This window comes from Mauremys reevesii, linkage group 3 (assembly GCF_016161935.1).
Source record: "Mauremys reevesii isolate NIE-2019 linkage group 3, ASM1616193v1, whole genome shotgun sequence".
NCBI lineage: Eukaryota > Metazoa > Chordata > Testudines > Geoemydidae > Mauremys > Mauremys reevesii.
The window spans coordinates 97,201,908-97,227,195 of NC_052625.1; the positions used below are offsets into that span (position 1 = coordinate 97,201,908).

The following is a 25,288-nucleotide window of genomic DNA, read 5'->3' on the forward strand; positions in this document are numbered from 1 at the left end:
TTGATGGCAGCCCCAAGTTGTTAATAAAGTAGTGTCAGCTTTTCATTTAAGTCAGACAATGCATCTCCTGGTTTTCCTCCTGAAACCACATTCTGATCTACGTACCTTAGATGTCTGGAGGGCAATGGCCTTCTGTCGGGACAGGACCAAGCCTTTCAGTCTTCTCATCTTTTTGTCTCCAGTGCTGATTGCATGAAAAGTCAAACAGTGTCAGTGCTGATGATCTCTACATGGATTACCTCCCGCATTACAACAGCCTACAGGATAGCCAGTACTCCTGTGCAAAGACTCTCTGCCTTTCAACAAGGGTCCAGGCTACTTCTGTCACCTTCCTGAAGATGTTTCTATACTGAACAATTGTAGGGCCGCCACCTGGACCTCAGTATGTACGTTCATTCATTATGCCATCACCACTTCATCCAAATTTGATGTGAACTTTGCAAATATGTGTTGCAATCATTATTTAAATAGATTCAGTAGCCCCCCTCTTACGGTACTGCTTGTGAGTTGCCTCAGTAGAATACACATCTGCAACCTATGGAAGAAGAATCTCCAGTTCTGGTACTCCTGGCACAAACACACCTTAGTGAAAAGCACATCTGCACCCATATCTTGAAGAACAACACTTACAGAATAGGTAATAATCAATAAACTTTCCAGAAGTTAGTACATACAGTTTTAAGGACTGATATTTTTACATTCATTTTTTAGAAGTGTATTGTCTGGATATTTTACCTCTTGGTTTATTGCTAGATCATAAACCAGAAATGCTATTTTCCATGCTAACTCTCCAGGAATAAGCATGAAAAGTGATGATGGATCCTCCCCTTCTCCCCCTCTCTTTTTTTGCCAGGGCTTTAGAATTGATATAAATTGCAAACAGTTGACAGTAGACTTTGTGAACCAGTCCGTACTACAGATTAGCAGCCAGGATGTGGAAAGCAAACGCAGCGACAAGACTGATTTTGCAGAACAGCTTGGAGCAATGAACAGACGTTGGCAGATCCTCCAGAGCCTGATAACAGAAAAGGTAAGAAAAAGGCCAGCTGCTCTTAAGTGTGCATTTAAAAATAGATGCAACTCATTCAGGAGTAGACATACTAAAAGTAATTTAGTATGTCCTGAGTAATATGAACACCACCTTTGCAAAAGATCTAGCATCAACATAATTGCTTCAGTGTTCTCAGAGACTTGTCATCTTCTTTCCAATAGTAGTTTTACATTTATGTTAATGCATTTCCTAATTATTTCAAATGCTCCTGCACACTTATGACCATGGTGTTCAGATTGAAACAAAGAGTGAATGAATGCTTTCTGTTTCTCCAATGTCTATTAGTTAAAGTGCTCAGAAGATTGATGCTGTCTTAACCTGTCACTTGTGGCAGGTTGAGCTTAAAATTGGGCATCAGCAGACTTTTCTTGCTTATGAAGTCAACTAGCAAATTCTGCTAATCTGTCAAAGAACACACGTATAGTTATATTTTTTTGTTTATTTGTTTTATAATAGAATAGCACTGAAGGGCCCAATAAAGATCAGGAATCCATTGTGCCAGGCACTCTACAAACATAAAATAGAAAAGTGAATAACCTATAATCTTATTTCAAAGTAAAATATAAATGTGCCTAATGAGTGGTAGTTCTCGTTAACCACAAATGCATAGAAGTAAATTACATTGAAATAATTTTGGCCTGGAATTCTTCTTCAATGTAAATGTTGTTTCACTCCATCACCATTCACCTGAAGAGAATTCCACTCCATGTAAACTTTTATGTGGAAATCTCCTTCCATCTTGTCACAAATTTGGGGTATCATGAGCTAGATCACTAGAGAAACTCCTCAGTGAAAGACTTCTTTGAGTTGTTTCTTTGCTGTTTAATCCTTAATAAATCGAGAATGAATAAAATAGAGTTTGACTATATACTCTGTTCTAAATTCTGAATGCAGGAATACACTGAATTCTGAGGAAAGCACCTATCAGCATTCATCTGCACTGAATTATTTAATTTTCTTGACAGAGAAGCTGTTACATATGTATTTATCCTAAATGAATTTCTTTACAGATCCAGCTGTTGGAAAGCCTGCTGGAGTCCTGGACAGAATATGAAAACAATGTGCAGTGCTTGAAAACTTGGTTTGATACCCAAGAGAAGAGATTGAAGAAACAACAGAGAATTGGAGATCAGGCTTCAGTCCAGAATACCATGAAAGACTGCCAGGTAACATTTTCTTGAAAACTGCGGGTTCTCTTTCCTGCATATAGAAACAGCACCTAACAAACATGGGGTGAAATCTTGGCTCCATTGAAATCAATGATGAAACTCCCCTTGAGTTCAGTGAGGTAAAGATTTCACCACTAAAGTGCAACGTGTAAAGGAGTAATAGTGTGCTGAACGTACCTAAATGCGTACACTTATGTGAATACTAGCATAATAATTGTAATAGCAATAATGAAGCAGGGCCATGCCCAGGTATGCTGAATTTCTATGAGTTAAAGGAATACATTCTGTTTTCTGGGCAGCCACTTTTCTGGATTTCACTGTTAGGAACATTGCGCTTGACAGCTTAAAAAGTTTACTTTCCCTCCTTCTGATGCCTTCCCTTCCTTGGACATGCTGGGGAAAATATGCTTTAAAACAAATTTGGCCTATATACTCCTTCCCTATGGAAAATGCACAAAGAAACCAAATTAATTCAGATTTTCTGGACCACTAAGGCCATTTTGTGTCACATAAGCAACTCAAAGGGCCTGAAATCAGCTAGAGACAGCTAGTGGAAAACTCCACCTCTGCCAGGGAACTCTCTGCTGATGGACAGCTGGTGAAGGTGGCACCGCCTGAATCATCTGCCCTCCCCCTTGCCCCTCCTGTGAGAGGGAGGAGGAGGTGAGGCATGGCATGGATGGAACCCTCCACTGGCCTTAAGTCACTGAGCCTTGGTAGCCCTAACATGCTCCAGGGCCTGGTGGCCTGAATCAGGGAACCACAATCAGCTCTCTAGTCCAGTAGGGACAGCATGATATTAGGAATTGTAAATGTGAAGGAATGTCTTGCTTCTTTTCAGATCAGGGAAAATAGAGTAGGAGCCTCTAGAGAAATCAGCTTGGATAGGGACTTCCAAGCCAGAGCATCAGTGTGGTATCAGGGATCAGATCCCTCCAGACTGATTTAATCTACTAGACAACAAACAGGAAATGGTGAAATGGTGAAAAATTCAAAGCTGTAGGCCAGCTCTATCCCCATGAGAGTGGAGAGTCTGTAATGCTCAATGTTATGGTCCTGTTAAGAAGAATAGGGGAATTTTCACCTATTGGTGCTGTTCATTTCTTTCTCCCCAAGCTTTCCATTAACACGGTATTATGACCCTATATTAGTTAAGTCACAGGTAAATCACGACAAAGAGTCCTGTGGCACCTTGTAGACTAACAGATGTATTGGAGCATGAGCTTTCGTGGGTGAATACCCACTTCATCAGACACAGGTAAATCGTCATAATCAGAAGGGCTTGAAATTTTTTTTCACATGAAAACTGAGATCCTAGAAAGTACAATAAAATATTGCCAGGATTCATGAATTTAGTAATTCCATCTATGTTTCTGTGAATGCAGAGGGCTGGTATGTTTGGCAGTGTCAGAAGTTACTATTTTAAAGTTCTTTCCTGTGAACTTCAAATTGAATCCAACTTGTGGCTTCAGTACAAATGACTTTATTATTTCAGTACAATAAAGCAAATAACCCATACAATGAAGCCACCATGCATAATTAGCACAACTTGACATAGTTGGCAGATTCTGCTTGGCAGAGGTCCAAAGCTTGATCCGATTTATTACACTTGTGGTTCCTTTGGGTCAGAGATGTCAACAAATTCACAGCTGTGTGAATGGCAAGACTTTGATCGTTAGAAAAACAAATTGTTTAAAAAATAACTTCACTAGGGTGTCAAACATTGTCAGGTATTCAGTTAAACTAACACAAAAGCTACAGTTTATGTATTAACAGATACTGAGACTGATCCAATATCACTTAAATAGTTAAGGGCAGCCTTTATTTTTTTTCATCATAGAACAGAAACATAAATGACTCTTTAACTGAGTTATCAGATTGAAAGGATAGACATCTCAGTTTCCTCTGTAAATATTTCTGGCTCCCTGTGTATTTCTGGCGTTTGATGCTTTGCCAGTTTAAATCACATCCACTTTTTTTTTTTTTTTGGAACAACCACATACAGACTTAAATAATACATTTTAACATTAAAATCAATTAGATTGGTTAAAAATGTCAGATTTAATTAGCATTGCTAAAAAGTGAACAATTGGCTGTTTTGGTGTCAGATGTTATGAAAATGATGCAAGTATTATTCCAAGCTCTTGTTCTGGAGATGGACCAAGGAGTCCAGGTTTTTATTTTCTGAAACCTCATTGATTCCAAACCGCAGACTTGGTTTGGAAACAACCACCAAAACTAAGGAGTGATGAGAGGACAATAAATGTTCTGGTTTGGGTCCATCCCAATTTATATGCCATTGTCCATGAGATTGCGGGGGAAATACGTAGAAATACTGAAATTCAGTAAAGAAAAATATGCCAAATGATTTGATTATCACCTAGTTTCTACATTTTAGTTGCTAAAACAGATGCCATGAGCTCAGAAAATAAAGAGTATAAGAGAAACAGAGGATTATAACAAAGTTAAAAATAATAGAAACATGGAACAGAATGCATGAAATGGTAAGAAGAAACAATAGACTGAAATTCATCATACTTGTAAAACTTAGAATGTGCTTATGTCTCTGTATGCTATAGATTGAGCCCCAAATTCTGCTCATGCATTCCTACTGATATTATGGCTTTTCAGGGGTGTAACTTGGGTAGGGTTTGGTCCTTAATACTCACTTGCTACCTGATGAATATTAATGAGTATCTACAGTTTTTGTCTGATTCATCTCTCAGAAAGGAGTAGCTTTGGGGGTATAGAGGAGGTGGGGAGTGCAGACTCAGATACCTCAAGATCAGTGTGCAACCCAGAGGGCAGACCTGCAGATCCCAAGCCATGACCTGGCAGCATGGATCCCTTTACACTACCTCCAAACAGGATGGGCATAGATGAGTAATTACTGCTCCACCAAGGTGTTAGGGATTTCCACTTAGAAGTGCACCAGTTAGCCAAGGGAGCACGCCATTGAGAGCATTTCCTTTCTCAGTTCTTCCACCCTCCATCCGAGTTTGTCACTCCACTCCAAAACTGCTGGAGCCTTGGAGAAGTTGAGAAGCGTGGAGTCTCTGCAGGCAGAGCAGCTCATGCAGCAGAGCTGCTGTGCTCCATTTCTTAATAATGGGTCCATGTTAGGATTAGTAAATCCAGATGCCAATGACCAATTAAAAGGTATGTGAAATGAATGAACTAAGAAACAAGAAAATGCTTCTCTTTTGATAATTAATAGAGCAGTTTCCTGTAGATCCATGTATCTCTTAGCTATTATTTTAAATGATTTTGGACCTGTATATGAGACCAAGACATTCTGCATTGTAGTAATGTAAATAGAATCACGCACACTCAGCATTAACATTGTTTTTTTTTCTTTAAAATAAATATGGGAAATAGAAAATATGCCATAGAAATTGTTGATGGATTTTTATTATTAAGGGAATAATAAGCATACCACTGTGCTCTTCCCATTCTTATTGCAGAAGCTGGGGGTTTGCAGAGAGTTTTGTATCTGGAAGCATTATCGATCTAAACCCAATACATGAATGCTTGTTTCTTTCAGGAGTTGGAAGAGTTGATTAAAGCAAAGGAAAAAGAAGTCGAGAAAATAGAACAGAGTGGCCTTTCCTTGGTCCGGAATAAGAAGGAAGAAGTCTCTACTGTTGTCATGAGTACCCTCCAAGAACTTAACCATTCCTGGGCCAATTTGGACCACATGGTGAGAGAACGTGGTTCTGTTAATCAGGAGGCAAACTGTGCCTGGTATTCCTATGAGTGCAGATGGCTCTTACCAGAAAGCAACAGGTGGATTTCTTCTGAGTGGGAGGGAGGGGAGTAGATATTCCAGGAGACTGGGCAGTGAGTCTTTACCAACCTTCATGTGATTACACATGTAAAACGGGTATAAAAATTCCTATTTCACAGGGGTATTGAATTCTTATTTATTAAAGTTTTCACAGTGCTTTCAGATTTCACATGAAATGCACTGTATTCATTACGAAGACCACCTTTTAAAGTACACACATTACAAGTAAAGTGTATGCAGTACTGCCTCGAGCCTATAAATAAACCTACAGCCACAGGTTGAATTAGGGGGAAAATGGCAGGGGTGCTGGAACTAGGGGTGCTGGGGTTGCGGCAGCACCCCCTGGCTTGAAGTGACTTCCATCACATACAGGGCTTGCAGCTTGGTTCAATGGCTCTCAGCACCCCCGCTCTACAAATTGTTCCAGCACTGCTGCTTCCAAGCTCCACCCACAAAAGTAATCTCCACCCATAAGAGTTTCCAAAATCAGACGCTGCTCCCATTAGATTGTTCAGAGGATCAAAATAAAAAAATGCTGCTCTCGGAGCTCCACTGGGCTCCTTTAATTTGACTCCCCCTCCATGGGGCATGACTCTGCTGTTGGTTCTGCTCCTTGGGCTGGGCTGCTTTTTGATTGGCAGGTGGGGGGTGGCAGAACTTTCCAAACGCAACTCACTTTTGGCACCAAACGAGACACCATTTACAGTAACTTGTGCAGGTCGGTCCCTTTCCTTTAATGAAGAATAAAATCATTAAAATGTCAGCATCATTATCTATCATCAGTAGGCTTCTGAGTTACCGCCTCACTAGGATTCAGGGGGCAGTTCACAACTCTCAGATATACTGTTCCAGGCTTTCTGCAGACAATGCTGCAACGGTTACACTCAGTTTGTGTATCTGAGATTTTTTTTCTCACCCATAACTACTAGAGGAAAAAAAAAAAGAAGAAAGCTGAGATTCTAGAGAACAAGACAGGAGCTTCAGAGACATTCTAGTACCTCACCCTGCTGTGTACTGGCCCATGAAAAAGCCTGATCAACAGCTGTGAAAAATAGTTTTTCTCATAGTCACTGTGTGTGCTATCAATAATGACAAACCATGTGGTTTAAGGGCTAAGTACTGAACATCAGACCCCCTTTAAGGTGTCATATGTTGTGCAGCCAAAAATTGAGACACCCAAAGTCACTAATCACATCTGAAAATCTTGGCTAGAATTGTTATGTGACCAAGCACATTTCTTGTTAAGCATGACTGTAGAACAAATACCACTGAGCCTGGAGTGCTTAACCTTTTTTTTTAATTCAAGATCAAATGAAGAGAATTAATTTAAGCAAATAGCAAATGCGTCTCACACATTCCATATTGATTGATTGATTGTTTTTTTCCTCCCAGGTCGGCCAGCTGAAGATATTGTTGCAGTCTGTGCTTGATCAGTGGAGCATTCACAAAGTGGCTTATGAAGAACTGAATAGTTACCTGATGGAAGCTAGATATTCTTTGTCCCGCTTTCATCTCCTCACAGGTTCCTTGGAAGCAGTGAAAGTCCAAGTCGATAACCTTCAGGTGACTAATGAGTACTGAGCCTCCTGACATCTTAAGAAAAGATTTAAAGATAAATTCTGCCCTCAGTACTGCACAGATGTAGCTGACTGCAGAATCTGGCCCTTAAAATATGGAATCTTAGATATTCTGCCAAACCACAACATTTGATGTTAACAAATGTCCTTATATGCGTTCCTAGACGAGCTGGTCCTGATTTTTTTTAAAAAAAGTAATTTTTTGTGAAATTGCTTTTTTAATCAAAATATTTTTCCTCTACATTTTGTAACCATCTCTAGTTGTTAAAAATATATGAAGATTAATAGAATGTTTAAAATCCAACTTACTTGTCTTTATTCATGCGCTGATAACTTTTGCATTTCTCCATCCCTGAACAATTAAAGTCAGTTTCACTTGTTTATCATAAGTTCTTCAAGTGTTTGCACATGTCCATTTCACTGTTAGGGAGGTCCGGGCCTTGTGCTCAGTTGTCGGAGAGCTCTTTCCCTTAGCAGTACCCGTCAGGGCGGCTCGAGCGACTCTGTCTCCATAGGCCACTGCATGCTAGTATAAGAGGGCAGAGTTGCCCCCCAACCCTTCTCAGTCCCTTCTTACCACCAGTGGCAGTTGTCAAAACAATCTCAAACTTATTGTCATAAGCTTCCTCCCTCTTTCGTATCTGTACTTTGTTATTGTTAGGAAGTAGTTAGTCAGTTAAGTTTAAGTTAGTTTTAGCTAGTTTTAGTGGTAGATTTTTTGTTTTAGGTCTTTTTGGACTAGTTTTCATCTGCCGGTACCGAGATCAGTACTGAAATGGTGCTGCACTCACCAGGTTTTAAATCCCGCCTCGCTTGTGCTAAATCTATGCTGGTCAGTAACCCACCCCCAGCCTGTTTGAAATATTCAAGAGAATCCCACATAAGTGACAATTGTCACATTTCTAAGGAATTTAAGCCCCACTTAAAGAAAGCTAAAGTGGCAAGGCTCAAATATTTGCTCATGGAGGCAGCACTTCATCCCCCATCAGAATCTTCTCACACGAAGAGTGCCCCAAGTACATTGGCCTAAGTTTGGAGAAGACCAGAAGTGACAGTAGCTCCTCAGTCCCATTCACGATACCAAAGGAAAGTCTTAGACCTTCCTCAGGCTCAGTACTTTGCTCAGGCATGTTGGTGCTGAAGCCTAATAGAGGAAGAGACTCTAAGAGACATTCAGGGAAGAGTCTCTCACTGGAGCACTCTACAGCTTAAAAAAACCTGATCGCCACCTCGAGAGCCTGTGCCAGGTCCATCAAGGGCATCCCCGAAAGATCTCTGTGGCAGAGCCGTCACTCATTGTTGCTCCCAACCACCCCAAAGATGTATGCAGTCACAGTGACCTGCTTAGCTTCTCGGTACCGGTATCTCCAGCAGTGCAAGAAAGTTTTCTGTTAGCACCGATGCCTGCAGCACCTACCTCTCTGTGTCAGGAACTCACCATACCACTACCTCCCAAGCTTCCCCAAAGGGCAGTGCCATTTCAGTCTAAGGGCGATGTCATACAGTCACAGTTTAGGTAGACTCAGCTCATCTCCACGTTTGTCTGCTTGTGAGTCACCTGCAGTGGAATATGCATAGCATATGCAAGCACTTGAAGACAAAAAGAAAGTTGCGTACCTTTCGGTAACAACTTCTTCGAGATGTGGTCTATGTGTCCATTCCACAACCTGCCCTCCTTCCCCTCACTGTGGGAGGTAAAAAGGAACTGAGAGAGGTCGGGGCAGCTCCATCCTCTTGTGCCAACATGCAGTGGCACGTGACAACTGAGGGTGCTTGAGCTGCCCCGATAGGTACTGCTGAGGGGAAAAAGTTTTCTGACAACTGTGCACAAGTCATGTACACGCCTACAGTGGAATTGGCATGTGCAACACATCTCAAAGAACAAGTTACAGAAAGGCAAGTAATTGTTTTTTTTTTTTCCTTTTTCAGGTTTCAGTGTTGCAGTGTATGTGTTTCAAACACAGTATTGCCAACCCCAAACTTTCAGAACCATGTGACTAGCTTAAAAATCATGAGGGTTTAAGAAAAATAGAGTCCTTTTTATTTGCCTTCAGGTTTCTGAGTCTTTAGGGAACACTCAGGTCACATTTTCAAGTTTTCCTTTTTAATCATGAGGGCTAGAAGCTTACACTTTTTAAAAAACAAAAGCTGAGATTCTCACATATTCAAATGACTCCAGGAGCAGGGGATTTATGAAAAACATCAACTATCACAAGCTCATAAAAAAAACATGATCGTTGAAAGCACTGCCAGCACAGAAGTGTATTTGTTTTAAAACAGTTGTTTTTGGAATTAAAAATAATTGTGGAAACATTTCATGTGTCTTAGGACTTATTTAAAAATGTGTTTTATTAATAGTTAAATTGGGGGCAAATTTAAGTTGACGGTGTTGCAATGATTGGCAGTTTAGATAGATTATATACATGTGTCAGTGGAGTTGCAAAGATACAAGTGAAGGTGAAAATGGCATATGTGTAAATTTGCAATTCCGAAATTGAGGTCCACAGAGCACTCTCTGACAAATGGTGCTGCCTCTTTTCCTTGTTCACAGATATTACATTACATAAAAGGCAGCAAGTAAAACAATAAATACTTTCGATTTTTTTTTTCTTTGGGACAGATTGTGGGCCCAAGGTGTCACCTTACTACTTTGAGCTGACAGCCTGTACTGCCACTCACAGCACTGGAAGGGAAATAGGCTCAGCAGAAGCACTGTATTCCTCCTCTCCTTATTTGGGTGGGCAGGAGGAGGTGACTGGGCAGAGCTCCCTTGTACCCCTTCTCCCCCCGAACACATCCAGCAGCAGACAGACCCAGTCCAGTTTACGCCCTCCTTGAAGCAGCAGGGAGACTGGGAAAGGATCTGAGGCTATGCCGTCAAGAGGTGTGATTGCAGCACATCTAGGCATAGCCAAGCTAGATTTGATCAAGATAGTTCGCTAAAAATGGCAACATGGGTGGTGATATAGGCTAAATGATGCAAGTATAAGTCCGACCGACCAGTACCCTGGGTACATACTCAGGTGGCTATCCAGTGCCACTGCCTGTGTTGCCACAGCTTCACTGCTGTTTTTAGCAAGCTAGCTAGATCAAAGTTAGCTCAATTATGCCTACACGTGCTGCAGTTGCAGTATAGACATACCCTTAGGACTTGTCAACGCGAACGTTTAGTTTGCAGCAAGCTGGGGTGTGAATCTACCCTTCACTAGCCTGTTGCAGACTAACTCTCCATGTGGACCCTGCTGCCATGCGCTAACACTTTCATCTACTCCCATTTCAAAGCAGGGTAGATCAGAGTTCACTAATGGACTGTTCGTGTGTGTCAGCAGGGTCCACATGGAGAGTTAGTCTGTGGAAGACTGGTGTGGGATAGACTTACATCCCAGATTGTTCTGAACTAAATGTTCCTGTAGAGCTCCCCTTAGTCACAAGTTCCTTCTCAGGCTGCACTATCCCTTGTTGAGGGTAGATTGTTAACTCATGATCTAGCCTTCAGCAATTATTGTAGCTGTTCATGAGTCCAAGGACGGGTTGGGAGGTCTCTTAACAAAGAGAGCATCTCATGATCACATTGTTTAAAAAGTTTGAGATCCCCTAATGGCGATGATTTGAATTCCACGCTTGTTTAAACTTCTGCTCAGTATAAATAAATAGGTTAACAATATTTTTGTAAACATACTTCCTTGTGTTGCTAAGAACATCCTAAATTAATAAGCGAAAGAATTTTAAAAATAAGGTTTACTTTTCACTACTTGTGCTGCTAGTTCACTTTTGTGCATTTCTCTCACTTGGATTGTGGAAAATATACTAGTCAATTTTAATATTGTTTCTTCAGTAGTTAGCCTCCAGTCAGTTTTGCTTTTTATTCCTGATAGACTAGCATATAGCGTAGTCTTTTGGTTGCAAGCACTGCATGTGACTATTTGTTTAAAGTCAATTTGTTTCGTTGAAAGGTTTTTACATTTAGGTAAATGGATTTATTTGGTAAAAATGTAATTTTTATAAAATCTAGATTTTGAGCCAAATTTAACCTGACAGTGTTTCTTTAAACATGTATTTAAGTATGATTTGAATTAATATAGGGGTAAAAATAAGAAATGTAACTTGATTTCATGAAGTCATATGACTCATGCACTTCTATGGTGAGATTAAAATCTTTTTTATTCTACAGGAGTGGAATAGATCTCAATGTTGTTGTTTTTCTTTTTTCTCTCTATACAGAGCCTGCAGGATGAGTTGGAAAAGCAAGAGAACAGCTTACGGAAGTTTGGTTCAGTGACAAACCAGTTATTAAAAGAGTGTCACCCACCAGTCACTGAAACACTTTCTGACTCTCTGAAAGAAGTCAATATGAGGTACAAAGGCTGCTTTTGTGTTCAACGTTGTTAAACTGAAAGTTACAGTTGAAAGCTACCAGCTCTCAAAACCTAATTTAAATATGTTTGGATTTCCTCATTTTATTTTATTTTGTTCATTGATTTTGTATGAAATATTTTAGAGCTTTAAATATACTTTAAAATTTGTAAATTGTTCAAAAATATTTAGGTTACTTGAGTCCGGAGAGGACTGAAGAAACAGAAGGGCATAACCAAGTAATTTGCTTACATAATGGCAAATGAAATTCAATGTTGATAAATGCAAAGTAATGCAAAATGGAAGGAAAAACTTAAATGTTCATATACGCATGCACCTACAGTGTTTAGATGTATTCTAAATTAAGTGTATCAACTCTGGAAGGGGACCTGGGCTTCACATAAACAGCTCAATGAAGGCCTCTCTTCAGGGTATAGCTGCAGTCAAAAAAAGCAAACAAGATGTTAGGATGCACAGGGAACAGGATGGAGAATAATACCAAAGACATCTTTATGCCATTATATAAATCAATGGCTCGCCCTCATCCTGAATACTGTTTGTAGTACTGATCATCCCATCTCAAAGAAGATACTGCAGAATTAGAAGGCTCCACAGATGAATGAGGAGAATGATTAGGGGTATGGAAAATTATCATAAGAGGAGAGATTGAATAGTTTGGGATTTTTACTTTACAGAGGAATAAGACGGGACTTGACAAAAGTATTAAAAATAATATACAATATTGAGAAGGTAAACTGGGAATTTCTTTTTTCAGTGTCTCATAGTTCTGGAAAAGTGAGTGAACTGAAGGGCAGCAAATTTCAAAACTGATAAAGGAAACGCTTTTTCACACAAAACATGATTAGACTGTAAAACTCTTTGCCACAAGATGTCATTGCAGCCAAGAATTTAGCAAGATTTAAAGAGGGATTGTATGGATAACAAGAATATCCAAAGTTGTTATAGTTAATACTTTTTTTTAAAAGGATTTTTTAGAAAGGATGTAACCCCTCAGACTTCAGAGCTTTAACCAATTTGTGGCTACTAGAAGTTAGCAGGAGACTGTATCGCCCCTCTTCTGCCTGCTGTGCGGTTTTTCTTGCCCCTTTTTTGCAAGCGTCTAGTGCTGGCTATTGTCAGAGACAAATATGATGCAGTATGGCAGTTCATATGAACATACATTCCTGTGTTTAAGTGCTCAGAGAATATTGTACTACTGATTTTTTTTAAAAGTATGATTTAAAACAGCATCAGTTTTATGTAATAACCATGATCTAATCTAATTTAAGTGTCATAAGAGTTACTCACTTGTTTTCTATACCACTGCTTGTCAAAGCAAACAGATGTGTAATTCTTTACGTATCTATGAACAGTATATAATTGCTACTTTAGGACTTCTTCTGTATAGCTCTGTTAACTCACATGCTTTGACATATCCATTTGATATATCTGCCAGGTGGAATAACCTTCTGGAAGAGATTGCAGAGCAGCTACACTCCAGTAAGGCCCTGCTTCAGCTCTGGCAGAAGTACAAAGACTGTTACAGCCAGTGCTCCGCCTCAGTCCAGCAGCATGAGGACCAAACCAATGAGCTGTTGAAGACAGCCACTAACAAGGACATAGCTGATGATGAAGTCACTACTTGGATTCAGGATTGCAATGTAAGCTCACTGCTTTAGCACAATTACCTGGGCTAATATCACAACAGGGTTTTCTATACTAAATTGTTTATCCGGGCTAATCAAAATAGTTTGAGATTTGTATGTAGGGGAGATATTTTCTCTTCACTAAAGAATCCTTCAGGCATTAACCATGGGCTTTGCCTTTCCTACCCAGATCCTACCATGGGACAAGGCCAAAGGGGCCCCCACCTTCCAGAATCAGGAATTCAGGGTACTGAGTTCTCCTGGGTTCCTCGGATTTTCTCACACAAACTTCATTCCTCATCCTAAATGTTAGTTCAGACAATTCTGTGTATTGGTCTAGGCCCATGCTAGAGGCAGATGAATTAAATTACTGTGTGCACCTATCTTTGGACCCAATCCTTCAGTCTTTCCTTATCCAAGTCACAGTTACTTGGTCAAATATTCCCATTGATTTCAGTGGGAGTGCTCACATGAGAGAGGATTGCAAGGTTCGCTGTTATGATTTAGCCTACATACTCTAGACTGGAAAATACGTCAGGCAGAACAGAAGAGAGAAGTTTAAAATCTTTTCCCGACTCTCTTTGATTGTGAAAGGACATGATGCACTCTGTTGAAATCTCAAGATTCTAACCCTTCACCAGTTTACCCACATCTCATGTCAAAGGTACAATTTATCTCCTAAACATGGACAAATTTCTTCATTTATGAGTTACGATAGCCCATTATACCACTGCCTTTGATAGGCAGATTGTCATAGAAGGTTGCCTGGAGCACCCTCCAGCGTCAGGCCATGGCACAACAGGCATGTCAGCCTCAGTTCACTCTTTCTGAGTCCTCAGTCACTCCACTTCAGGCTCTCCTGCTTTAATAATATCCCTTCTTAGAACTGGTTATTACCAAAATATAGCTCATTGCATCTGCAACAGAAGTCCCACACATAGTCCATCTCCCACATCTGGTGGATATAGTCTTTAAAGCCCTGCTCTTCCCAGCAAGCACCCCCCTCCTGCCCTCTCTGTGGGTAGTCCTTCCTTACCACACTCTGGTGCCATCTGCCACATGTAAGCTCCTCTGTCCCTCTGCTAGGACAGCCACCCAGCCCTATCAGCTAGAGTGCAACCCCGCTCTTCCCAGCAGGAAACCCCTACAGCTGCTCTGCTGGGAGATCATCCCTCACCAGGGGAGTATCCTTCCCTGGACCCACCTCTCTAGTGTGGAGTCAAGCAAGTATCAGCAAGTAAGCCCCTCCACTGGTCTCCTGCCATCAGCTCTCTGGCTTGGGGATGCCGGCCAGCAAACCCCTCTTCTGCTATCCTGCCTTTAGCTTTCCCCTGGAACCTTCCACAGCTTCCTCCTGGGACCTTTCGCCATCCACCTGGTATCTGGCAGCTCTCACCTGCCCTTTTCCTGAATGACTCAGACTGTGCTCTAAGACAGCCCTCACTCACTCACTGAGAGAACGTCTCCAATTCTCCCCATTCTTTATAGCCCCAGGTGCTGACTGGCCCTCTTAATTGGCCAAACTGGTAGCTTTAGATTTTCAGAAAGCTTTTGACAAGGTCCCTCACCAAAGGCTATTAAGCAAAGTAAGCTGTCATGGGATAAGAGGGAAGGTCCTCTCATGGATTGGTAACTGGTTAGAAGATGGGAAACAAAGGGTAGGAATAAATGGTCAGTTTTCAGAATGGAAAGAGGTAAATAGTGGTGTCCCCTAGGGGTCTGTTCTGGGACCAGTCCTGTTCAACATATTCATAAATAATCCGGAAAAAGGGGTAAACACTGAGGTGGCAAAATTTGCAGATGATACAAAACTACCCAAGACAGTTAAGTACCAGGCAGAAGAGCTGCAAAAAGATCTCTCAAAACTGGGTGACAGGGCAACTAAATGGCAGATGAAATTCAGTGTTGATAAATGCAAAGTAATGCACATTGGAAAACATAATCCCAACTATACATCTAAAATGATGGGGTCTATATTAGCTGTTACCACTCAAAAAAGAGATCTTGGAGTCATTGTGGATAGTTCTCTGAAAACATCCACTCAATGTGCAGCAGCAGTCAAAAAAGCGAACAGAATGTTGGGAATCATTAAAAAAGGGATAGATAATAAGACTGATAATATCATATTGCCTCTATATAAATCCATGGTACTTCCATATTTGAATACTGTGTGCAGATGTGGTCGCCCCATCTCAAAAAGGATATATTGGAATTGGAAAAGATTCAGAAAAGGGCAACAAAAATGATTAGGGATATGGAATGCCCTCCGTATGAGGAAAGAGTAATAAGACTGGGACTTTTCAGCTTGGAAAAGAGACGACTAAGGGGGGATATGATAGAGGTCTATACAATCATGACTGGTGTGGAGAAAGTAAATAAGGAAGTGTTATTTACTCCCTCTCATAATACAAGAACTAGGGGTCACCAAATGAAATTAATAGGCAACAGGTTTAAAACAAACAAAAGGAAGTATTTCTTTACACAACACACAGTCAACCTGTGGAACTCTTTGCCAGAGGATGTGAAGTCCAAGACTATAAGTGGGTTCAAAAAAGAACTAGATCGATTCATGGAGGATCAGTCCATCAATGGCTATTAGCCAGGATGGGCAGGGACAGTGTCCCTAGCTTCTGTTTGCCAGAAGCTGAGAATGAGCAATAGGGGATGGATCACGTGATGATTACTTGCTCTGTTCATTCCCTCTGGGGCACCTGGCATTGGTTACTGTCAGAAGACAGGATCCTGGGCTAGATGGACCTTTGGTCTGACCCACTATGGCCATTCTTATGTTCACCTATTCTGGCACAGAGAGTTGGACCTGCTTCGTTTACTGGGGCCAGCCATCCTGTGACACAGGTCCTCACCATTTTCATTCTATTTAGTGTAAGCTGTCAAAATATACAGATAAAAAATTGTAACCTAAAATTGCATTCATGGGTTTTGCAGGCACTTTGGCATTTCTGGTTGTGAACCCAAGTAGGATTGTTTCCTCCTGTGCTCATTTGGCATGCTTTTGCCATGAAGACAATAAGCACAAAAATATATGGATTTAAAAAATCTTCCAACTAGATTAGTTAACTTAAAAAGAGGGTGTTTCCAGTCAAAGCTGAACTTACTGATCCAAAGTGAGGTATTTTCGCTTCTAGAAATGACATCATATCAACTGATCCACGTGGATGCTTTCCACATGTTTCTGATCAGTGCTCAAAATTTGCATTTAAATAGCTGATCAGTCATTCCTTTTCCAATCCTTTGAACATATGTATTGAAACATGCTCTTTTCCATACTACAGAGGTCAATCAAGAGTTACTAAAAGCTTTTCTAGTGGAATGTAGTAGTATTTATGTTTAAATGTAATCAGTTTTTTTTTCATGAGTTACATTACAGATTTTGAGAACCTCAAGAGCTCAGCTGAGATTGTTTTGAATCAGAGTGATTTTTAAGCTTTTGTTCACTACAGGATCTATTGAAATGCCTGGGGACAGTGCAGGATTCTCTGTTTCTTCTTCATGAACTTGGAGAGCAGCTTAAGCAACAAGTGGAGACTTCTGCAGCAGCAGCTATTCAGTCTGATCAACTCTCCCTGAGCCAAAACTTGTCAGCCTTAGAGCAGGCTCTCATAAGGCAAAAGGCTATACTTCAGGTATGAAAAGCTTGCTTGTATTAATTGCTCCTGATCATTCCATTCTGCCTGAAAATGTGTGCACAGAAAATTACACCCAAAGAAAGGTGCATAATCTGCACAGGTGTATTCCCTAGAGATCCATGTAGTATGTGTAGTGAAGCTAAAGGTGGGAGAATCCAACTAGCATGCCCAAACCTATAAGAGGAAATTAGGAAGGTGAATCCCAGTGCTGAAAAAGGGACAACAAACCTTGCAAGAGGGGCAGAAATTTACCATAGGAAGCTAGAAACCACGTAGCAATTGTGGACATGACAGTCAGTCAGTCAGTGTATAGAGCTAACCTCCAGATCCACAGGTACTACTTAGCTATAAGGGGCTAGGAAATATCAAGGAGTCCCTCACAGTCAATAAACATGTAGGGAAACCAGGGTTGGATTTTTAAAAGCATTCATCATTAACCTAGCTCTGCTCCTATTGAAGTCAGTGAGAGTGTTACCATTTACTTCAATGGGAAAAGGCCATTGCTGAATGCTTTTGAAAATCCCACTTTAAATATGTACAGGAGTCAGTAAAGAAACTGTGCTCATAAATCAGTTGCCAATGGCATGGGAAATGTCCAGTTCCGCTGATTAAAGCACAACAATGGCGGCACAGCACAAGTCCTTCAGCAAACGTACACAAGCATGAAAAAAGTACAGGGAAGTAGCTTATATCCAGATGGCTGTGTGCTGTAGAAAGTGCTCATAAGACTGCTGGTTCGGTTTGTTAAACCTATAAAAAATGGCATGCATGCTTGTTATTTTAAACAGTGTAAAAGAAGGGGGGTTTATAGCAATCTAGAATTTAACTGTGACTACTCTTAATTTTTATTAACAGTATTACTTAAGCCGACAATTTGGTTTTATAAAGGGAAAAGTTTAATTATCTCAAGACACCTTAACTATTTTTAAAATAACATTACAGTTTTAGCATTCAGTCTTGAAACCTTAAAATTAAGATAAAGCTAAGAATTTTGGGGGTTGAATTTTTCTTTTTAAATTAATTTGTGTATGTGATTTTATTTAGAATTACATTTTTGCAGAGTTTCAAGTGTTACAACAAAGCTATTTTTATGGTAAAGGACCTCCAAATCAGCCCTAATTTTTTTGAAAAGCGCCATTGTTAATTCCTTTGAACTCCTAACAGAGCTGATTTACTCGCAACTTTCTTGAAAAGTAAAGGTTTACTGTTGCCCTCTATTCATCAAACACTTAAGCATGTGCTTAAGTCCCATTGACTTCAGTGTGCATGTGCTAAGTACTTTGCTGAATTGGTGCTTTAAAGACTAAATGGTGTAAGTTTTGTTACAATCAACTCTTGTTTTCATGCCTAGCAGAAGGATTATAATCTCACTTTCAAAACAAATACAGCCTTTACTATCACTGCCTCTGTAATAAAAAAAATATTGGTTCTACCATGGAGAAGCAATCAGCAGTCCCATTGCTACCAATGAGAATTGCTATTATGGGAGTTGGAGCATCAGGATGATTGAAAGGGCAGTGAAGAGCACAGCAAGAACATGAATATTATGTGACCTCATGTTAAGCTTTTAAATTGTGGACTTTCTTTTCTAAGGCTGGAATTCTAGACTATGAGAGATTTGCTAAGAGCCTAGAAGGTCTGGAGGCCTGGATAACAGAAGCTGAAGAAATGTTGAAAGGACAAGACCCCAGTCATTCATCTGACCTCTCTACAATCCAGATTAGGATGGAAGAACTCAAAGTGAGTGGCAAATATAGACAGTATGACATTAAATTGAGGTCAGCATGATCCATGCACAGATACTCCCCACTTATGCAAGCGTTCCGTTCTGAATTTTGTGTAAATCGGGAACATATCTCCGACAATTATGCACCCAAAAAAAAAAAGGCATATGGAACTTTTTCTGTAAGAGCGGATTTCCGTAAGTCAGGTTTGCACAACCCGGGGAGCGTATGTATAGTATACCGTATGCACAAAATCCACACATGCATTCACTTCTCATCAAAGGCCTCACATACACACACTAAAGACAGAAAACCAAAAGTTAATTCTGGCATTCTATTCTTAACTGCCTTCCTTGTGCCTCAGTGTAAGAAGGATCTGGGTGGGCAAACTGATTGGAATAAAATAAGTACGAAAACATCCAAACTTGAATTGAACAGATTTAGAAGTTCAGAAAAGTTTGTGTATTTTCTTTTATCTCTGTTCTCTTCATATTCCTGAACCTCTGCAGTTCATGAGCCCGGCACAGAAAGTAGAAAAGATAAAGTACCACAAAAGAAGCTCTTTTATTTCTGCCTACATGGAAGCAGGAAGACTGTTCACATAAGCTTTGCAGATACAAGAGGTTCACATAAGAATGATTTGGACATCCAGAACTTTGGGTGCTTACCTAAACTGAACCTTCAAACATTTGGACAGCTACCTGAATATTATGTGCTGTATCTCATTTCCTCTCATATCTGGATAGTGTCAGGAAAGAAAATAAATACCCCAATGTAACATTTCAACAGAGATGCAAGATGCATCAATGACCCCTGAATATGAAGCAGAGTTTAATAGCCTGATCCCATGAGAATGACCACACTTTGAAATTTAATATATAATCTGCTTACTATACAGGGGATTCCCAGAATACTCTGTTGGAAATTCAGGACCAGATCCAAACTTCTTCGAGTTTGGGAGTGTGCACATCCAGATTTTTGGTCTGTTACCAACTCTAGAAAGTATTACACATTTTAAAATATATCTTAACATCTGCACAAGTGGCAAGTTAAGTCAAATGAACTTTATGTAGTGATATTTTCTACACCCTAAATTAAGTAATTTCTCTTATATGCTCATTTTTTAATATCTTAATAATTAAAGTGAATGTGTATGTGTATTATACTATATATATGGTCACTTGTTTGTCTTTTTACTTCTGTCAGGAACAAATCCCTGACAGAAAGCTGATGACACCCCTTCTCCCCCACAAACCCAGTATTTCCTCCATTTTAGCCCTGCTGTTATCCTTCCACCAGAAATAGCTACAGAACTTCTCTCCACTATGTCTTAATTGGTGGGTGTACTGATCAGCACAAGAAATTTCTTTTCACAGGCTAAGTGCACTATCTTTGAAGAGATGCCTCCTTTTGCCAGGATCTAGGATTATGAGTCTCTTGCCTGGCAATGGAGAGCACTTACCACAAGGTGGCAATCCAAGCCATCCCAAATTTGTCAACTGGGAGCTTTCCCATAATTTTCAGATTCCAATAAGATAATTATTGAATTTCTCTGTCTATAGCTACATATGTTCTTTGTCACTTGTTCCAGAGCCAGATGTTAAAGTTCAGTAGCATGGCACCGGACTTGGACCGTCTGAACGAGTTGGGTTACAGGCTACCCCTGAATGATAAAGAAATCAAAAGGATGCAGAATCTGAACAGGCGGTGGTCCATAATCTCATCTCAGACGACAGAAAGATTCAGGTTGGGTCAGCTAGAAGGACATGTATTACTCTCTATTAGTCATTCTGAGCTGGAAAATGCAGTTTAATGCATGGCATGTGGAACTTTGGCTTTGCCTGCACGATGTGAATTTTGGTGATATAACAAAACCAGCAAGAACATAAGAGTGGCCATACTGGATCAGACCAAAGGTCCATCTAGCCCAGTATCCTCTCTTCAAACAGTGGCCAATGCCAGGTGCCCAAGAGGGAATGAACAGAACAAGTAATCACCAAGTCATCCATCCCCTGTCACCCATTCCCAGCTTCTGGCAAACAGAGGCTAGGGACACCATCCCTGCCCATCCTGGCTAATAGCCATTGATGGATCTATCCTGCATGAATTTATCTAGTTCTTTTTTGAACCCTATTATAGTCTTGGCCTTGGTCAACATCTTTTGGCAAGGAATTCCACAGGTTGACTGTGCGTTGGGTAAAAAAATACTTCCTTTTGTTTGTTTTCAAATCTGCTACCGATTAGTTTCATTTGGTGGCCCTAGTTCTTGTGTTATGAGAAGGACTAAATAACACTTCCCTATTTACTTTCTCCACACCAATCATGATTTTATAGACCGCTATCATATCCCCCTTTTTTCCCAAGCTGAAAAGTCCCAGTCTTATTAATCTCTCCTCATATGGCAGACGCTAAATACCCCTAATAATTTTTGTTGCTCTTTTTTGAGATGGAGTGACCAGATCTGTACACAGTATTCAAGATGTGGGCGTACCATGGATTTTTGGTCTTATTATCTATCTCTTAATGATTCCCAATGTTCTGTTTGCTTTGACTGCTGCTGCACATCAACTAGATGTTTTCAGAGAACTATCCACAATGACTCCAAGATTTCTTTTTTTGAGTGATAACAGCTAATTTAGACACCATCATTTTATATGTATAGGGATTATGTTTTCCAATGTGCATTACTTTGCATTTATGAACATTGAATTTCATCTGCCATTTAGTTGCCCAGTCACCCAGTTTTGAGAGATCCTTTTGTAGCTCTTCGCAGTCTGCCTGGGACTTAACTCTCTTGGGTAGTTTTGTATCCTCTGCAAATTTTGCCACCTCACTGTTTACCCCTTTTTCCAGATCATTTATGAATATGTTAAATAGGATTGGGCCCAGAACAGACCCTGGGTGACACCACTGTTTACCTCTCTCCATTCTGAAAATTGACAATTTATTCCTACTCTTTGTTTCCTATCTTTTAACCAGTTACCAACCCATGGGAGGACCTTCCCTCTTATCCCATGACAGCTTATTTTGCTTAATAGTCTTTGGTGAGGGACCCTGTCAAAGGCTTTCTGAAAATCTAAATACACTATATCTACTGGATCCCCCTTGTCCACATGACCCCCTCAAAGTATGATGTGGCATGATTTCCCTTTACAAAAACCATGTTGACTATTCCCCAACAAATTATGTTCATTGGTGTGTCTGACAATTTTGTTCTTTACTATAGTTTCAGCCAGTTTGCCTAGTACTGAAGTCAGGCTTACTGGCCTGTAATTGCCGGGATCACCTCTGGAGTCCATTTTAAAAATTGGCGTCACATTAGCTATCCTCCAGTCATTTGGTACAGAAGCAGATGTTAGTTAGTACTTCTGCAGTTTCACATTTGAGTTCCTTCAGAACTCTTGTGCAAATACCATCTGGTACTGGTGACTTATTACTGTTTAGTTTATCAGTTTGTTCCAAAACTTCCTCTGATGACACCTTTAATCTGGGACAGTTCCTCAGATTTGTCACCTAAAAAGAATGGCTCAGTTTTGGAAATCTCCCTCACATCCTCAACCATGAAGACCGATGCAAAGAATTCATTTAGTTTCTCCACAATGGCCTTATCATCCTTGAGTACTCCTTTAGCATCTCAATTGTCCACTGCTTGTTTAGCGGGCTTCCTGCTTCTGATGTACTTTAAAAAAAATTCCTATTACTTTTTGAGTCTTTGGCTAGCTGTTCTTCAAATTCTTTTTTGGCCTTCCTAATTATATTTGTACACTTTATTTGCCGGAGTTTATTTTCCTCACTAGGATTTAACTTCCACTTTTTAAAGGATGCCTTTTTGCCTCTCACTACTTCTTTTACTTTGTTGTTTAGCCATGGTGGCTCTTTTTTGGTTCTCTTACTATGTTTTTTAATTTGGTGTTTACATTTAAGTTGAGCTTCTATTATGGTGTCTTTAAAAAGTTTCCATGCAGCTTGCAGGGTTTTTACTTTTGGTGCTGTACCTTTTAATTTTAGTGTAACTAACCACCTCATTTTTGTGTAATTCCCTTTCCTGAAATTAAATGCTACAGTGTTCGGCTCCTGTGGAGTTTTCACGGGGATGTTACATTTAATTATATTGTGGTCACTATTACCAAAGGGTCCAGCTATATTCACCTCTTGTACCCGATCCTGTGCTCCACTTAGGACTAAATCAAGAATTGCCTCTCCTCTTATGGGTTCCAGGACTAGCTGCTCCAAGAAGCAGTCATTTAAGGTGTCAAGAAACTTCATCTCTGCATCCCATCCTGAGGTGACATGTTCCCATTCAATATGGGGATAGTTGAAATCCCCCATTATTATTGAGGGTTTTTTTTTATTTTAATAGCTTCTCTAATCTCCCTAAGCATTTCACAGTCACTATCACCATCTTAGTTAGGTGGTCAGTAGTATATCCCTACTGCTATATTATTATTTGAGCATGGAATTACTATCCATAGAGATTCTGTGGTAAAGTTTGGTTCATTTAAGATTTTTACTTCATTCGATTCTACAATTTCTTTCACATGTAGCGCCATTCCCCCACCATCTCGATCTGTTCTGTCTTTCCGATATACTTTGTACCCTGGTATTAGTGTCCCCCATTGGTTATCCTCATTCCACCAAGTTTCTGTGATGCCTATTATATCAATATCCTCATTTAATACAAGGCACTCTAGTTCACCCATCTTATTATTTAGACTTATAGAATTTATATATAAGCACTTTTAAAACTTATCACTTTTTAGCTGTCTGCCATTTACATGATGTAATTGAATGGGACTTTTTTTCATCCTTCCTGTATAGGCTCGTCTTTCCCAAAAGTTTCTCCAGTTCCTAATAAATCTAAACCCCTCCTCTCTACACCATCATCTCATCCACGCTTTGAGACCCTGCAGTTCTACCTGTGTAACTGGCCCTGCACATAGAACTGGAAGCATTTCAGAGAATGCTACAGTGGAGGTCCTGGACTTCAGTCCCTTACCTAGCAGGCAAAATTTGGCCTCCAGGACCTCTTCTCCTATCCCTCCCTATGTCATTTGTACCTACATGTATCACGACCACTGGCTCCTTCCTAGCACTACATGTAAGTCTATCTAGATGTCTCAAGTCATCACAAACCCAGCTATCTATGTTTCTAATGATCGAATCACCCATTACTAATACCTGTCTCTTCCTAATAACTGGAGTTCCCCCTGGGAGAGGATACCGCAACAGCATCTGGAAGGAGGGTCCCAACTATGGGATCATTTCCCTCTGCTCCAGTTGGATGTTCTCCTTCCCTGAGACTTTCATCCTCCTCAACAGCACAGAGGCTGTTAGATGGGGGTGAGACCGTTCTACTGTGTCCCAGAAAGTCTCATCTATGTATCTCTGTCTTCCTTAGCTCCTCCAGCTGAGCCACCCTGGTCTCCAAAGCCCATACATGGTCTGAGGGCCAGGAGCTCCTTGCACCAAATGTAGACACATGCCACCTGCCCATAGGGCAGGTAATCAGACATGCTGCATCGGATGCAATAAACTGGATAGCCCCCATTCTGTTGCAGGACTTCTGCCTGAATTCTCTTTTTGCTCCTGAAGTTAGTTCCTTTGTTGAGGTTTTGGTTTTTTGTTTTGGTTTTGGGGTTTTTTTGGGGGGGGGGGGTGAGATTGTGGCTTAAGTTTAAAGAAGTTTAAAGAATGTTACATGTATCTTAAACTCCCTCGCAAAACTCCTCTGTTAGTCACTCCTGTTTGCTAGCTCCACTGTTCATTTAGGAGCTGACTTTTTATAGCCCATGTCTTCCTGAGTATAGCTACATTGGCAAAAGCTCTTGTGTGGATGTAGTTATATCAGTATAAAAGTTCTTATACTTTTCTCTGAAACCAGCATAAACTATGCTGATATAAATACAGTTGTTCCAGCATCACTGCATGTACACCAAGGCTTTTGCCAGTATATTTATGTTGGTAAAAAAAAAATCACATCCCCAACCAATGTGGCTGTGCCAGTAAAACTTAAATGTGGATCAGGCCTTTTTATGTTATCAATATTGCATTAACTGATGCTACTTGCCTTTGGGATCACAACTAGGGTTTCCGTCTACACTCAAAAGTTTTGTCAGCACAGTTATGTAGATTAGGAGTGTGAAAAATCACCCCTCCCTAAACAATATAGGTTTGCTGGCAAAAGCCCTAGTGTAGATGTAATTCTCCTGGCAAAAAACCCATTTAGTATAGATGCAGTTATCCTATTTTGGTATTCCATTTAGGGGCTTGGTTTAAGTTATATCATCAGAAGAACTTTTTTTAGCAGTGTGAGCTATGTCTCCACTAGGGAGGT

At 40.3% G+C, this 25,288-nt stretch overlaps 1 protein-coding gene across 5 annotated transcripts in view; it reads left to right on the forward strand.

The window, feature by feature from the left end:
* The window catches only part of SYNE1 (spectrin repeat containing nuclear envelope protein 1), a 472,714-nt gene that overhangs the window by 382,892 nt on the left and 64,534 nt on the right, over window positions 1-25,288 (forward strand). For all 5 annotated transcript variants that reach the window (XM_039529938.1, XM_039529933.1, XM_039529934.1 and 2 more), the window contains 9 exons: window positions 854-1,030; window positions 2,062-2,217; window positions 5,765-5,920; window positions 7,400-7,570; window positions 11,806-11,939; window positions 13,394-13,598; window positions 17,045-17,227; window positions 18,824-18,970; window positions 20,546-20,700. In XM_039529938.1, the coding sequence (XP_039385872.1) occupies window positions 854-1,030; window positions 2,062-2,217; window positions 5,765-5,920; window positions 7,400-7,570; window positions 11,806-11,939; window positions 13,394-13,598; window positions 17,045-17,227; window positions 18,824-18,970; window positions 20,546-20,700 (1,484 nt within the window). The remainder of the gene's footprint in view (window positions 1-853; window positions 1,031-2,061; window positions 2,218-5,764; window positions 5,921-7,399; window positions 7,571-11,805; window positions 11,940-13,393; window positions 13,599-17,044; window positions 17,228-18,823; window positions 18,971-20,545; window positions 20,701-25,288) is intronic.